This window comes from Anarhichas minor, unplaced genomic scaffold (assembly GCF_050575085.1).
Source record: "Anarhichas minor isolate MPS153535 unplaced genomic scaffold, ASM5057508v1 ptg000042l, whole genome shotgun sequence".
Lineage (NCBI taxonomy): Eukaryota > Metazoa > Chordata > Actinopteri > Perciformes > Anarhichadidae > Anarhichas > Anarhichas minor.
Genome location: NW_027466488.1, coordinates 2,495,535 through 2,512,219, shown reverse-complemented (window position 1 = coordinate 2,512,219; position 16,685 = coordinate 2,495,535). Strand labels below are relative to the sequence as shown.

The following is a 16,685-nucleotide window of genomic DNA, read 5'->3' as shown; positions in this document are numbered from 1 at the left end:
AAATAATCAATTAAAGTAAGGCCTAAAAGTTTAGAGTACAGTTACTTCCTCTCTTGCAAAAAGATGGCTTTGAAAACGAGATGGTGGGTTATATCCACCTGATGCCGACCTTTTACATCTCATAAATAAGTCTGGATTTTAAAACTTGCTTTAAATACGAAAAGAAGAATTTTGAAGTTGATTCGGTAGCCAATGAATTTATATACGTACTTGAGTAATATGTGACGTTCCCTTATAGACTTGGTAATGTTTACACCAGTAAGGCTTGTGCAGCCGAGAATGCAGATTTTGGTTTGGGGACCAGGGTGAGAAATGTTGCAAAACAATGTTGTCAGCTACTTTTTTTTTACACAGAACAGAAACTGTGGTAAAGAAAATAATTGTGACATGAAATTTGACAATGCACACACTAATTAAAAAGTAAAAAATCATAAAGATTGTCTTTTTAAAGTAGCTTTTCTCATTTAATTTAAAAATGAAGGCATCTAAAGACAGCCGAATGAAAACATATTTCTTACTGGCATTTCATTATAATTGTATGCTTAATTATTGTCTTGCTGTAAATGTTGATTAAGCTATTTATTCAGCTGCAAGGTCAGTGTAATTATGCCACTATGCTCTGTCCCAGTGGAAGAGTCAAAGAGAATTTCCTCCCCAGCACTAAAGAAAGTATCAGTCTAGAATTCATGTAGATCATTATTCAAATAGCTTTTTTCATGTAAAGAAAAGATAGTTACTATTACTACAATCCATGAGCCTCAAAGCCACCAAAATCCTATATCATATTCTGTAAACTCTTAAAATACATTAAATGTTCTGTAAACGGACCAAAAACATCACAAGAGAGCAAACAAAGTTGATTCATATTAATCTTTATTCTGACAATCTTGTTTAAACTTATTAGCAGAGGAATATTGAATTTGTGGAGTCTTGCTCAAAAAGTCTCAGACATGGCATACAAGCAGAGCTGGTGAAACAGATGGATACACTGAGAGCACAGGTGACCGAGTGTTATTATGTGGTGTATCTACGTGTATCTGGTAGCCAGAATCAAGCACCCTGTGAAATTTCTCAAAGTATATTCAAAAATAATTCGTAGAAGGTTGCATACAACAGCAGATCACAAATGATTTCCTGATCAAATACTATCCATTTATCGTCTGGGTGACAGTGAGGATTAAAACGTCTCCTTACAATCACTCGAGGAGGACGCAGCAAATATGATCACAAATTTGTAAGAAATACAAAAGGAGAAAAAGAATCATTTGTCATCGTATACTGAGACAAGAAGATTTCCCTTAACGAAATCAACAATCAAAACCTTTGACAGACTTAACATTGATAAAACAAAAAGGCTGCAGGCTCCGCCGATGACCACAGTGAGGTAAAGGCTCCTACTCCAGACGGACTCCTGCACAGATGTGACAGCAGGAGTGGTCCTGTCATTAGACGGAGGTGCCATCTGTGGGCGCCGGCTTGTTGTCGTCAGGCTTCATCGCTGGGAAGAGCAACACCTCCTGTGAGAGAACAAAACTGTCAGCTGAGGGTTTCTAACTCTTACAGCGTGTACATCAAAGAGGACTTTATTGATGATGTTATCTCTTTAACCCCCTGTGTCCCGTTAATGTGTTCTTCTGTTTTTCAGTCTGAACAAAGCCTAAAATCCTAATGAGGACAACGCACTGAGGGAAGGCGTCATGTGGTCACACAGATTACCTGCATGATCAGCAACAAGCCTACCATGAGCACTACTAGTGGTCAAAACACCACCATTTCCTCTTATGTAGTTTGTCGTTGTGGTACAAGGACTGAAACATGACATGCATGTGCTAGCATCATGATTCATACGACAGCTTTACCTTGATGTTGTTGGAGTCGGTGAGGAACATGGTGAGACGATCGATGCCCATCCCCCAGCCGGCAGTTGGTGGCAGTCCATATTCCAGAGCGGTGCAGAAGGTCTCATCAATGAACATGGCCTCATCGTCGCCCTCTGCTTTGGCCTGAAAAAGATCCACCATGAAAATGATTAACATGCACCAATATATACACTCGCACTGTAACAATACAGAGCCTTAACCTTTATGATGTGACCATGTATCATCATTCTATACACACCAGGGATTGCTGCTCGAAAAGCTCCCTCTGTCTAATCGGATCATTCAACTCAGTGTAAGCATTGCAGATTTCCTTCTTCATCACAAAGAGCTCAAAACGCTCCGTCAGGCCCTTCTGTGATCTGTGCCTGTAATAATTAAAGCAGTGTCAGCATGAGCCTGAGCATCACATCTTTAAAGGGTAGATATGAGGATGAAATGAGGCGTTTCTCACCATTTTGCCAAGGGACTCATGATTTGAGGGTGATCACAGATGAATGTGGGGTTGATACAGGTGACCTCAAGGAAATCTCCAACCAACTGTGGAGAAAAACTGTATTAGTAAAGACCTCACAGTAAAATAAATAAATAAATGAAAGGAATAAAGCGACAAAAAACAGATGCTGATGTTCATCAATGGAGCACCTTGTCAAGGAGGCGGGCCGTGGTTCTGGGTGGAGGACATTCAACTCCTTTCTGTGCACACAGCTCGTCAAAGAATTTACGCGTCTCTGAAGACAAAAGAGTGAAAGAGAGGAATCTGCTGTTAGAATAAAACCATTTGAAATATAGAAATGACATGAAGGCTAAACCCTGTATTTGTGAGAGAGAACATGTGAGAGAGATGGAGAATGTCACAGAAACAAAAGCTTCTCTAACATTTCAGAGGCAGTCGTCTTCTCACAAAGTCCATCTGTACATCTCTACAGGCTCTCACCATCACTGTCGTAGCTGTCAGTAGGAGGGAACTTCACTCCCATGATCTTCTCCAGGTCGTGTGTCATGCTCACTCTCCTGAATGGCGGCGTGAAGTCAATCTCTTGGGCCTGTCCCTCCGGACCATCGGGGTGATAAATCACCTTGTATCCTCCAGTGATGTGTTTCACCATTCCTGAAGCAAAGAGGGCACCGCTGAGTTAACCAGAGCAGCTCAGTGGAGACCTTTCCTGTGACAAAACTCAGAAGAAATGGCCCTCTGGCCGATTCATATATTAAAATAGCTCATTACCGACTTCATACTCTAAAGAATTTCTTTATGTGGAATAGTCTCCTTATCCTAAATGGACACATTAGTTAGGAGACTGCCGTGGCCTCTTAAACAGGTGCAAACAGGTCGGCTCTTGTTGCATCTGATGTGACAGCTTCATGTTTTGAGTTTCACTTGTCAAACTGGATGTTAAAGGACACCTGTAACAAAGACAATCTAAACAAGTCAAGTCAGATCTTAGCAAGACTGACAAAAGTTTTTTGCTAATAACTGCCTTTTCTTTCCTTCACTGGTATGTTAGCCAGTTGAACTATTTCTCACTATGCTAACTATCCATGTTTTACTTACCTGAGAGAAGTTTCTCTGTGATTTCCATCAAGTCATGGTAATCGGCATAAGCCATGTAGAATTCACAGGTGGTGAACTCCGGATTGTGAGTAAGATCTATGCCTTCATTCCTGAACTGACGACCAATCTCATACACTCGGTCCATTCCTCCAACCACAAGCATCTGTGGGGAACGTTTGATATGCAGCGTTAATATTTAGACATTTAATTACAGTTGAGGGGGGTTAAGTTAAGTTCATGTATTCAAAGAATTAATGTATTTCTGTACACAAATTTCACAACAAATGAACAGAAATATGGAAGTAAATGATGACTGAGAAGGACGGTAATTGAAAGTGATGGATTACCTTGTGGTAGAGCTCAGGTGCGATCCTCATGTACAGGTTCATATCCAGGTCATTGTGGTAAGTAATAAATGGACGGGCCACTGCTCCACCAGGAATGATGTTCATCATCGGTGTCTCAATCTAAAGTAACAGAAAACACGATTCAGCAAAGCTACACTGATTAACTCTATGTTCCTTCAGTGTGGAACAAACCTACAAACTATTGGAGCATTATAAAACACCTAAGTGTTTGTTTTGAGTCCTCAGCTTGTAAAGACATGAAATATACTGTTCAATTGATTAGTTGTGTGACGATGTCAACTTGGATGTCTCAATACACTACAGACACCAACTCTTACCTCCAAAAAGCCCATCTGGTCCAGGAAACCGCGCAGGTATGTGATGATTTTGGCGCGAGTTATGAACTTTTGCCTCACGTAGTCGTTGAGAATCAGATCCAAGTAGCGCTGGCGGAAACGTGTTTCCTTTGAGAAAAAGACGACACTTGGGTGAGAAAAAAAAAAAATGCTTCAACGTCGGTCATTGCTGTTGTATCGACTGGTCACCTTGTCCTCAAACAAACTCAGTAAAACTAACAGAACATTTAACAATGAAAAGCTTTGAGGTTTTTCTCTTTTGTCACACTGCAACTGGGGCTGGCTGAAAATGAAAACGAATTAAATGACAGCAGAGGTGATTTTCAAATTATGTCAAAATCAGAGCAGCGGTCCCCAACCACCGGGCCGCGGGCTGGTACCGGTCCGTGTTTTATTGATTATCAGAGTCTGAAAAAAGTTTTATTTTGAAAAATGACCGGAATCTCTCCCAATTACATCCGCCTGTGGCTCTTGACATGTCGAGACGCTTGTCTCGGTCACGTGATACGTTACCTCAAAAATTAAGCCCGCAAACTAGCGAAAATGAGTAAAACACTTTTGGAGAGCTTCTTTGCAAAGAGGGAAAGGCCCACTAAGGAGACAGAAGAAGAGCCTACAACTTCCACGAAAATGAAAGCTTCATTTAACAGACAATATCAGGAGTCTGATTAAATATCAGGAGTAATTCTGACGCGCCAAACCCGCTCTGCATGCATATGTGGCGACAGAGGAAGATCAGCTGCTGGAGATTGTAAATGACGGTGGCCTTAAAAGTATGTCTGAGATAACAACTCTGCTGGTGTTTTGGATTAAAATCAAGGCTGAAAATCCTGAGATTGCCACTAAAGCACTGAAAACTCTGCTTCCATTTCACACATCCTCTTTGTGAAGCGGGATGTTCTGCAGTGACGGCAATCAAAACTAAATTATGGAGTAGACTGGACAAAAGGAACACACTTCGGGTGTCATTGTCTCCCATTACCCCCAGATGGGACCGTCTCGTTGCAGAGAAACAAGCTCAGGGCTCCCACTGATTCAGCGTTATTGTGAGTTGTATTTATTTATGCATTTTATATTTGTTTTCATGCCGATCGTATCATTTTATTTCGTTGTGTTTATCCGCCACACCTTGAAGGCCGGTCCGTGAAAATATTGTCTTACATGAAACCGGTCCGTGGCGCAAAAAAGGTTGGGGACCACTGCTGAAGAGGATAGAAAGAAGAATCATGTGTCCTCATCTGACCATTTCTGAAAAGGCCACGAATCTTTCAGGTAACATTGCACGAGCTTGACATCGTAATAATTATTCTCAGTGAAATTTTTAGTCGTTGTAGCGGGAAACACAGGATTATATCTTCTAACATTAATTATAGCTTTATTCCATTGTCGGTGTGGCAGTAAGCCATGCAGGCGGGGCGGCCTGTGCAATAGAGGATTTACTTGTGATCATGTCACTGCACGTGGAAGTCACCACACTCACTCCTCCTTTGGTAGCAACAGTCATCGTCTGCCATCATGCGTTCAGTGAGAAAACAACTACAAACACCGCTACAATGGTTAAGATTTGCTGTGCAATCGACTCCAAAAGCAGATAAAAGGGAACAGTTAGCAATTAGCATTAGTGCTAGCGATTAACATAAGCTGAAACATTAACGGCCAACATGAACAATGAGGTAAAAACAGTAAAGTCTGACTACATGTTACAGTAAAGTAGACCAAATCCAACCGTTCAGATGGTGCTTTTTATGTTCTGTGACTGTAACATTAGCAAGCCAGCTAGATAACGAACCCCTAAATGAGTAAAATTGAACAACTTAACGTGATTTAGTCCGGCTAGCCCCGCCCTAAATGCACTGAAAATAGTGATCCATAACAACTAATGCTTCTGCTTTGTGTCGTCCATTCTCACTTTGTAAACGTGGTATTTGCAGAAGCGTGTGATTTAGTGTATTTTTGGGGAAGAGGACATGGTGCAATGCGTCTCTCACTATCCAGGTGTGTTAATCACAACGGGCATTACCTTGTCTTTGAGGCCAAAGTGAAGGTGGGGCAACATGTGCAAACATGGCGACAGTAGGGTCATCTCGATGGGAATGATGCTCAACTCCCCCTTTTTTGTCTTCCCTGGGTTACCGCGGACACCGATGATATCGCCGCGGCGCAGTTTGTTGTTGATGGCCACAAAGGCGTCCTCAGACTTGTAAGTCCTGACAGAGTAAGAGAAAATATGTAGAACTTAAATCACTGCTTAATCATCCACAAGGAGAAGAACACATAGTACGAGGTGAAATGATATGCTGTACAACATTTCACAACACAAACGTGTGACAATATGAATAATCTGTCTGAGATAATCACATAAACAACAAATCTTATGAGAGAGGCGAGTGGTTTTGCAGTTTTTTGGCTGGTAACAGCATGGACATTTGTTTCAATAACAAGCACTACATCAGTGTGTGACATCATCAAACTTCCCAAGAACTCCAAGATGTTTAATAATTTTTCCGTCTTTCTGTTTTAACTCACCAATCCATGCAGCGCTGTACGACTCTTCATCCGTCTGCAGTCATGATGCCTCTAAAACTATGTGTGTTAACCACGGCCATCATTATGTACCTTGAGTTTGCCATGACTTGCAACTTGACGCCTTCACCCCGCAGGTCGTAGAAAATCAGCTTGGCACCAGAAGCCCTCTTGGCATGGACGCGGCCTGTAAATCATACAAAATGATTAACAGAGCATCTACTGCAGGGGGTACAGTGCACATACAAAATGGAAAACACAAATGTAAGATCTTAAACCATTGCTGGTACCTGACACACTGAGAACAACATCCGTCAGCTGGTCTCCAGGCTGTAGAGGAGTGTATTTGTCGATGAAGTCTGTGAGGGACAAGTCGACATGATACTTGTGAGGGTACGGGTCCTCTGCTGTGCCCTTCAGTTCCTGGATGGCCTGGGTGCGGATCTTGTAGTATTGCTACGTCAGAGGGAAACAGATTACATTAATACAAAAAGCTCTAAACATTAAGGGTATAATAAATGTAAGAGTAAGGTATATGATCTCACATTTGGGTCAAGCGTCTCCTCATCCAACCCACAGGCATTTTCCACTCCTTGGTCGTTGGATTCTTTCTTTTGTTCCAACTGCTCTTTGATCTTGGCTTCTTTATCGGTCACCTTCTTGTCCGCTTTCATTCGTCTCTTCAGCTCACTGATAAGAAAGAGGAATCAAAGATCAGTCATAGGTTAGATATTGTAGTTTGCGGTCGATGATGCAACCACAAAACGAAAGTGCATGGATGTTCAAACTGTTTCACAAAACACAACGGCAAACAAATACATGATTCCCCACATAACCACACTGTATATGTTATTCTGTTCTGGTGTTTGAAATTTAAAAAAAGCAAACAAGGCCACGCCACAATCAACTAATAACGGAGACAAGCACTCATGCAGAAAAGGGAAGGATGACAAAAGGTTGGTTGTTTTTCTCATTGGAATGGAACTCCACCAACCTTTTGTCACCTCTCCAACGGATCCCGTAAATTTGAGCCGAGACTGTACACGGGGCAGCGCATTTTAACCACTGTCCCCTGACCCCAAAGGCCCACAGCTGCTGCCTGGCTGCCCTGACCAGACACAGCATGCTGAGCTACCACAGTCAGCGGACAGACCTGAGAAAATAGACAGACAATGTCGCTTACAGCATATACAACAGAGGCTGTCTTTGGCCCACCAGGTAGTATATATATATTTATATAAATAAAACTGTAGGGGGAATAACTCTACAACCCCAAACAAAGACCCTCGCCAGAGCACACATCCAGCCAATGAGGTAAAAACACGCACGTACGAAGAAAAACGGAAGAAAACTACATTGTAATTCAAATTAGGTTTCCTTTTCCCTTTAGCCAAGGGTGTGTCAGAGATAACATAACGTTACTGCTAGCACATAACGGCACAGGAAGTCAAGAACAACGAAGGACAACACAGTTAGCATCAATGAAGAATTGTCTAAACGGTTTTATACCCGCTAAAATACAAAATATAGTGCTCTGCGAGAGTGAAATGATTAAATACACCATACGTTAAGATTAATATCGAACACAAGGAAAAGAAACCACAACGATTTCACGACCAATGTGTGGAGAACATTTCTGATTGTACTGTGGATCTTGTAGTTCTTCCGAGAAGTAAAAGGCACTGTCGCTATTGGATTCAGGACTACAACTACCAGAGACACAAACGAACTGCATCCTGGGATGTGTAGGCTTTGTGGCGTGTCACTATATGGAGCATGGACGTAACCCTCACTTCGCTATTACCTGATGCAACACTTCACATTTCATATCCGAACTGAAACGCTCATACCTGCTAAAACAACAACTCAACAGTCCACTTAACCGTGTGAGGAGTTGAGAGTGGTTAACATGCGACGGAAGAAAAGAATAAACTCACTTTTTGCTGAGTTTCTCTGCGTCCACCGCTGTCACGTCTGCCATGTTGTAGATGCTGCGCTCAGAATGATCAAATGACGCGCACGCGAGATCTTGATGGTGCGTTTGGGTGCGTGCCGGAAATCCGTAAACGGGAAAGAGTGAAGTATATTTCAATAAAATACAATTATATTCACAGTGTCATAAAAAAATCGCTTGTGGACCATTGGAGGTTGTACGTTTTTGTGTGTGTATAATCTGGCTGGTCAACAGGTAATTTTGACCTGAAGAAGTGCTAATATTAGGGTTAGTAACAGCTTCAAATTCAGCATCAGCTTTTGTCTTTATTTTAAACAGACGCGTTAAAACTCACAAACAATCATTAGACTTTAGCTCGTTTTCAAGCTTTCAATTTATCTAAAGTCTGGATCAAATCTCAAAAGGGTTTTCACAATCACACTTGAAAATGTAATGATACTCATTTAGTTTAACTCAAGAACAAAATTGAATGCCTGAATAATAAGTGTTTCTTTAAATCAATTAATGAATCCCCTTTCTACATTACATTAATTTAGCTGAACCTATTATCCAAATCAACACACAATAAGTGCATTCACCCATGAAGGTACAACAGTGCCACAATCATGCCAGTACACCAACGTCATTAATGCTTATCTTCAAGTTCCACACACGCCACGAGATAATAAAAGATGTCAAGGTGCAGCCTGAACAGGTGAGTTTTCAACCTGTGACGGAAGATGTGTAGAGTTTCTGCCGTCCTGATGTCAGTGAAAAGTTCGTTCCATAATTAAAGAACAGTCGGCACTCAGTGGAGCGTCAGACTGAGCTTACATGTGTTCTTTGATTGCGACTTTTACTTTTGTAAAGATCTGCAATTCAACTGTGATGACACTTCTTATGTAAGATAATTTATCAGGTGGGCATTCAATGTGGTTATTAAGGCCTCGACCAGTTTAAATGTGCATGTCACAACTTCAAATTAATTAAATCCAACATGAACCGGTTTCAGAACTCTAATGATGTAAAAACAGACCACTTTACTTCCTCTTCTGTCCAATTTTATTCAGATACACCTTATTAAAGCTGATATCAAATTATTACAGCAATTTTTTAAGAAATGTATCTTAAGTGTAAAAAGTCTGGATCAAATCTCACATGGGATTTTAAAATCACTTGAAAATGCATTTTTTTCTCATTTGGTTTAGCACAAGAAATAAATGATGCCTGAATAAAAGAAGTGTTAAACAGGACACACGCTGTAGCTTACAGTACATTGTATATGAATGATAGCAGGATGAAGGAGCCAGAGGTGATGTTCTCATGCAGCTGTGGCATAACTGTCATCTTTTGGTTTCCAACTTGAAGTTCATTGTTTTAATTAAGTCAAAGCTAGGTTTAGGTGTTATATTTTCCTGTGTGGTCTTTTTTTTTTTTTTTTACATTTTCTGTATATTGTATATTCATGTCAGATTGCAATTATTGATTATTAAAATAAATCATAAATGCCAAGCTTTCTCGTTATTTATGTGAAGCATAGCACAGTCTGTGGGAGGAGGGAACATTTCTCAACAACTAAAAATAAATGTTGTACACAAGCTGTAATGAAGTGGGTAAATTTCACAATATTTGTCTTAGAAGATATGACATATGAGCGCGTGTATTTCTGTAAAAAATACATCAGCCATCAGTCACGGGCCAACATCTTTAGCTGTGTCAGAGCAGGTGCTTTGGCACGGTATCAATTAAAACTAAAATCACATATTTCTGAATCAATATGTATCCTCATCCCCCCAGTTTACATCAAAAACATGAAATAAAAGCTCAGGGGCGTAACATTTAAAGAATATATGTTTAATATAGATAGCAGCAAGTTTACAGAAATGTAATTGCAATATAATTAAAAACATCCCAACAAAAGCCATATATTAAGAAAGTCCCCCCCCCCCCCACACAAAAACATGACTGAGATGGTTGTTGAGAAGAGAAATTTGCATTTTAACTGATTCAAATATTTAAAATCTGTTTCAGGCGACAATGAAAGCAAAGAAAATATTTCAACAAGCAACATAAATAATAGAAAGAACATCTACTTTGGTTTCTCCTTTTTGCTGGAAACAGGAGATGCTATTTAGAAAAATATATATTCAAAAACTAACAGATCTACATTTACAGTATATTAGCTGCATAGCAGTTTCAGGGAAAATTTGTCTGCATCTACGTTGTATAACATAAATGCAATGGATACTTCAGTACAAACAAGTTAGATGGATGACAGAAATTGCACTACACATTTATCTGGTCACTGTTGTCGAGCATTTAAAGTCGTATGGCTTAAAACATTTTTTTTTTTATGTACATGTACGATATCTACTAATGTCTAAAGTGACATTTTAGGCGGAAACACCTGTGATGGCAGATTCAATTTGTTGACATTAAATTAATGGATAATGTTAAAAGAAAACCACGTGTTCTATTGCAAGAAACAGAGAAAGTTAGAGTCTGCAGCATCTGAAGGAAATATGGGAACTTTTATCAACAATTACCCTCTTTTCCATAGTTAGTAGTGACTATATAATGAGTCACTCTTTTATATATTTCTGATCTCCAGTTACATTGTAAATACACAAATGAGGAAACTGTAATTTCAAAAAAGTAATTACCTCCACAGTATGTGCATAACAGAACATTCTTAGTGAGCCATTTACAGGCAGCCTACACGATCACATCAGTTCTATATTCATAGTAAAAATACTGAAATTTGTTGGTCCTGTTTTGAGGGATTAAAACCTGTTTAACCATTTGGTCAGGAGAGACGACAAGGCCAGGGGTCCAATAATAAACCTTGAGCAAGCACCTGATAAGTACATCAAGTTGTGTATTATTACAATATCCAAAAAAGATAACTGTGCACAGGAATGTACATGTTATTCATGGTCTACAATCTCATTTAAATGCATCACCATGGTGCCAGTTACAGTATCAGCCGTTGTGTGTGTGTGTGTGTGTGTGGGGGGGGGGGGGGGGGTGGGGTGGGGGGGGGGGGATGACATTGCTTGTTATCAATACAGAAAATATCTTAACACAACTGATAAAGGAAAACAATTTAGATAATAAACAACACACAAATAAATTAGATATGCTTCTCCGAAGAGAGAGACTGGTACTACACAGATTAAAATACAAAATAAAAAAGATCTAAACTTTGTAAAACAAACAAATAGAAATAAAATCATAAATACTCAACACTGGAAAATCTTAGTTCTTCTATTTCACAAGTTGAAGAAAGCCGATCACAGATAGCTCTTTCCTCCAACTTCAGGTTTCCTTCAGGAGTAGGGTCCCTTTAAAAACCACCCACAACCGTTCAGACTCGTACTTCCTCAAAATCACATTAGTCAAGTTTACATAATCTCCATCATAAAACAGCGGTTTGTGACTTTAAAGTGTATAAAATGTAACGTGTGTATGTGTTTCTACCAATCTGTACATAGAAAACAACGAGCGAGGCATTCAACTGAGCTAATTCTGTCATCATCAGAGACCAGCCCCTCGTTCATGCACACACTTACAGTGAAACTAAACATGACACAAACGTGTGTTTCTTTCCCAAACTAACACAACAAACCAACAGAAAGAAAAGTGTGGCAGCAGGACAACCGTGACCAACAATGAAACCATCTATGTCTATGTTTTTCTTCAGAAATAAATGGAAAATAAAAGCTCACGAGCCATAAAACTGGCCTGTCATCAGGATTTAAGCAAAGCAAGATTTGAGTCAAACTTTGGTCCTGAGGCCACTGGACGACTCCAGACGACTGCATTTACAAGAAAACATATAAAATGGGCTCCGTTACTGCATGTTAATACCTTAACCTGGATGAGATGTATAATGTACAGTTTGCTTCTCTTCTACATTCACTAAATCAGTCACATTAATAAAACTGGTTAAAAAAAAAAAAGGCTCTTTTCTAGCTGATTTAAGCATACTATTCCAGTTCATGCGTGCCTGACGCAGAATGATGCAATCAAAATGACACTAAAACACATAATATTAATAATATACTATGTTAAATTCCACTCTCTCTAGATGTGTTTGATTTAGAGTTATATGTGAAATAATCTTATTTGAATAAAAATGTCCCGATCCCCATTTTTCACTGGTTTTGAGGAATAAATAATGTTTTGGGAATGAATAGTTGAAAGTTGTAACAGCATGTTTCAAAATGTATCCTCTTCCCTGTAAACAAAGAGGAAGAGGCGGCTGACAAAAAAAACCCACCACCTGCTGTGGGACTGTACCGTACCCTCGATGAGTAAAGTGGTCACAAAGAACAGCATCGTAACGTGCTGAACAGACATGTAAAAAGAAAAGTCTCAGCCAATATTTGTTTTATTTGTTTCTATTTTTCTATCATATTTCTACCGCCACACTTTCTTAAAAGATCCATCTCTTTGTAATGTATTAAAAGGAGAATCTGCTCTAAAAGGTAGCAAACTGACACAGTTTGGTTTGGATGAATACAGACTAAATGTTAGCCTGAAAGCGTTTGCTTATCTATATCACAAAGTGTCGTCTGCACACTGTGGTGGAGATGGTAAAGGATCTCATACTGAAAGATATGTTTCACAGCTGGAGGTGAGCTTCACTGCAGAGCCACACAGACAGCTGTTGGCTGAACTTCAAATATTCTTTACAGGTATTACTGCAACGAACCGGTCTACACAAGAATAGATCTAATTTATCCAGGCCTCTCGTAGATAGCAACAAAATGCCACAATACTATAGTCATACACCTACTGAGCACAGCTTCTTTCTATATCATTAATGAAAACCAAAGTCACTTCGTCGCCCATCAGAGACAGCTTGAGTGAATATATTCATATTATCAGGTGCAAGCTAGCTGCTACAACATTTAAACAATCGGCACCCACATATAAGACACTTGTTTGGGATTACACATCAGATTAGTGTCGAACACTTTTCCACTTTCTTCTACCTCTCATTTCTCTACCTCATCTCTAACCTTCTTTCAATACACTTTCTGCACCGTTGGCTGAAAATAATTTCAAACCACGTGAACTACCTTCCACATCATCGATGTATTCAACCATACATACCACAGTCTGTCGAAACCTTGCTGCTCTACCGCACACTCCACCTTCCATGCAACAAAAATATAAAACAAGTATTAAAGGGAAACCACAAGACACTTTGGAGACTTTAGAAAAACGGTACAAGAACCAAGAAATGACATCACTGACAATCTATCTACAGATACACACTAAACTTCACAAGTTAAATGAATAACGAGACCACTAGGTTACTGTACTTCTGGAGGAAAAGTTGAAGAACAAAGCACCAAATGGTGTTTTTCCTCTCAGTAATGACAATTTGCCTGTTCTCACCTGGAGTCCATCTAATTCTGCACATTTGTTACAATGGGGGGGAGTCAGTCAGTCATGAAGTCAATAAGAGACTTTCACTTTTCTTGGCCAGCCCACTCAGCCAAGAAATTCATAGTTCACTGTCTGGATATTGATTTGTCCAGTTTGTCCTCAACAGTCAGATAACTGATATCATTCATGCCACTCTGGAGAACAATCACGAGAGGAGGAGACTGGCTAAGCAAGGACAGCAGCACCTTCACTACTCTTTCCTGATGAACCCTCAGTCTTAAAGTAAACCAGATATTGTGTTAGGGCAGAAAAATAATAAGAGTTCAGATTTAAGAACATACTATTCGGTTTGTCTCAAACTTCATGATGCAGGGCTAATTCACAATTATTTTACTGTAGTAGTGTTTTGTCTATTTTTCTACATTTTACAATTATTCTACATATAAAAATGAAATGACGAGGTTAGTATGAGCGAGCTAAGTTGCTGCCGGACTCGTGCAGGCTGACCATCAGGTCATCCATCTTCTCCATGTTCTGAGAGGCAGTCATGCTGTTCTGCACGGGCCCAGACTGAGACAGGGACTGGCTGAGCAGAGACTGGATGTGCGCGTCACTCTCTCTTTGGTTCTGGCCAGACTGGCTGATGGCTATAATCTGATCTGACAGCGTGTTTCCAGGACTATTCATCAGCTGGTCACAATCTGCAGGGAGGGAACAGAATGAGTTTACAAACCTCACACGTTACAGTGTAGGTTTGTACAGCAGGTTTAATGATCCTTTATACGAGTGCGACGACCTCGTCATGAAAAAAAACTATGAAAAAAACGGACAATTTAGAAGGTGGTTCATATAATATTTGCCATCGGCACTTGTTGGCAGTCATTCATACTGCAAGATTATTAAAGTGAACCTGTGTAATCAATTCCTTACCGTTTTGAATCCCAAAAAGGAAGAGGCCCGGTTGTTGAGGCTGGCTGGGCTGATTGATGCTCCCACTGACAGCAGTCTGAAACAGAGTCCCTGGCTGTTGAACAGGGGAGGAGGTGGTCGTTTGGAGGTTTGCCACGCCGTTCTGTGAGGCAAACATGGCTGACTGTGCGAGCTCCTGAGTAGCCAGTCCACCCTGCAGAGAGGCCATGTTAGACTGAGGCATAAAGAGCCCCACAGGCTGCTCCTGCCGGCTGTTTGAGCTGCTGCCCAGCTGCATCGGCTGTTGCTCCTGAAATATGACTTGCTGTCGTGGATCGGTGGGGTTCCCTAAGGCCATGGGCTCAGAGCGATCCTGCTGGTTTACTGTCACCATGCTGGCTTGGGAAAAGAGCAGAGAGGCGTTTGGAGGCTCTTGGGAAACTAAACTGCTGCTGGTCAGCGGTGGCATCTGGCCCTGGCTGCTGAACAGGAGGCTGGAGGCCTGATCCGGAGGGGACAGGGGGTTGTTGCAGAACAGTAGGCCAGTCTGCTGTTGCTGCTGCTGGCCTGGGGAAAGTGTGTTTGCAGATGGATGTGGGGAGATGTTCTGAAACAGGGAAGACTGCTGGGCTGGCTGTGCGTGGGGCGGAGGCTGGGAGGGCGGCTGCTGCTCCATGGGGCTTCTCTGTTGGATGGGGGAGAGCTGAGTTTGAGCCTGAAATACTGATTGTGGTTTAGGGGCAGGCGTTTGTAGAGCACTGAGGAAGGCCAGCTGCTGCTGCTGCTGTTGTTGTTGCTGCTGTTGTTGAGCACTACTGGTTGTGAGCTGAGAGGACAGGGATGTCTGAGGGAGGAAAAGCCCAGGGGTTGAGGGCTGTTGGTCCGGAGACTGTAGTACTGTCATGGTGTTTTGGAAGAGAGCGGCCTGGACCTGCTCCTGAGAGGCTTTCTGGAACAACGTTCCCTGTGAATCTTGTGTTTCAGCCAAAGAACTGGGATTGTGGAACATGGGTGGTGAAGGGTGTGATGGTGTCTGTTGGAGGAAGTTGGTCTGAATTGAGAGCAGATTACTCGCCTGCTGAAAGAGAGCTGCTGCTTGTTGCTGCTGCTGCTGTTGTTGTTGCTGTTGTTGGGCCTGTTGGAAAAGAGTCCCCTGGTTTGGCACCACCCCCTGTGATGGGCCCTGCTGCTCTGCGTTCTTGGCCTGTGGGGCGTCCTGAAACATGCCACACTGCATCTGAATCTGTGACTGAAACAGCTGCTGCTGTAAATTCTCCAAAACCTGCTGCTGTTGAAGCTGTTGTTGCTGGATTTGTTGCTGCTGAATTTGCTGTTTTTGGATCTGTTGTTGGTGCTGGATGTGTTGCTGCTGCTGTTTGGCCATTGAGTTGTCAGACTGAAGTGGTAAGTTACAGAACCCTTTGGCTTTGAGCTGCCTCACTGCCTCCTCCAGCTGGGCTATTTCGTCTGGGGGGAAAAGAGGCAGTTGCTGCTGTTGAGGTGCAGGTTCTCCACACAACCTCCCCACAGCTGCAGAGCCGCTGCCGGGCCTCTCCTGTCCGAGGCCCTCTCTGGGCTCCAGGAGGAACTGCTGTGATCCCTGCTGGAGCAAAGAGTCGGCGGGCACAGAGAAGGAGCTGGTGGCTGCAATGTCCTGCTTCTGAATAGTGCCTAAGGGCTCTGTGTTGGGAAAAACAGGAGCCTGGGCTTGGTCAGGTTCGCCCGCAGGGTTCTGCTGGGCTGGACACAGGTCACCAGTCTGCTGAAAACACAAGATAAAAGATA

The 16,685-nt window shown here is 41.5% G+C and overlaps 2 protein-coding genes across 6 annotated transcripts in view; both read right to left on the bottom strand.

The window, feature by feature from the left end:
- Nucleotides 1-856: 856 nt before the first annotated feature.
- On the bottom strand, nucleotides 857-8,668 carry kars1 (lysyl-tRNA synthetase 1). 2 transcript variants are annotated; one of them, XM_076109846.1, is made up of 15 exons: nucleotides 8,596-8,627; nucleotides 7,653-7,811; nucleotides 7,204-7,348; nucleotides 6,949-7,114; nucleotides 6,752-6,845; nucleotides 6,156-6,342; nucleotides 4,118-4,243; nucleotides 3,780-3,899; nucleotides 3,433-3,595; nucleotides 2,815-2,988; nucleotides 2,523-2,608; nucleotides 2,332-2,417; nucleotides 2,119-2,245; nucleotides 1,860-2,003; nucleotides 857-1,517 (listed from the first exon to the last, which is right to left on the bottom strand). In XM_076109846.1, exons 2-15 carry the CDS (start codon nucleotides 7,781-7,783, stop codon nucleotides 1,446-1,448), a joined length of 1,821 nt encoding a protein of 606 aa, XP_075965961.1. In that variant the 5' UTR covers nucleotides 7,784-7,811; nucleotides 8,596-8,627; the 3' UTR covers nucleotides 857-1,445. The 2 variants fall into 2 exon arrangements, with proteins under 2 accessions (XP_075965961.1, XP_075965962.1); XM_076109847.1 differs by lacking the exon at nucleotides 7,653-7,811 and having other exon boundaries at nucleotides 8,596-8,668.
- Nucleotides 8,669-13,801: 5,133 nt separating this feature from the next.
- The window catches only part of nfat5b (nuclear factor of activated T cells 5b), a 28,948-nt gene continuing 26,064 nt past the window's right edge, over nucleotides 13,802-16,685 (bottom strand). For 3 of the 4 annotated variants that reach the window (XM_076110096.1, XM_076110093.1, XM_076110097.1), the window contains 2 exons: nucleotides 14,922-16,662; nucleotides 13,802-14,692 (listed from right to left, as the gene is read on the bottom strand). In XM_076110096.1, the coding sequence (XP_075966211.1) occupies nucleotides 14,454-14,692; nucleotides 14,922-16,662 (1,980 nt within the window). In that variant the 3' untranslated portion in view covers nucleotides 13,802-14,453. The remainder of the gene's footprint in view (nucleotides 14,693-14,921; nucleotides 16,663-16,685) is intronic. The other variant, XM_076110095.1, reaches the window with a different exon arrangement.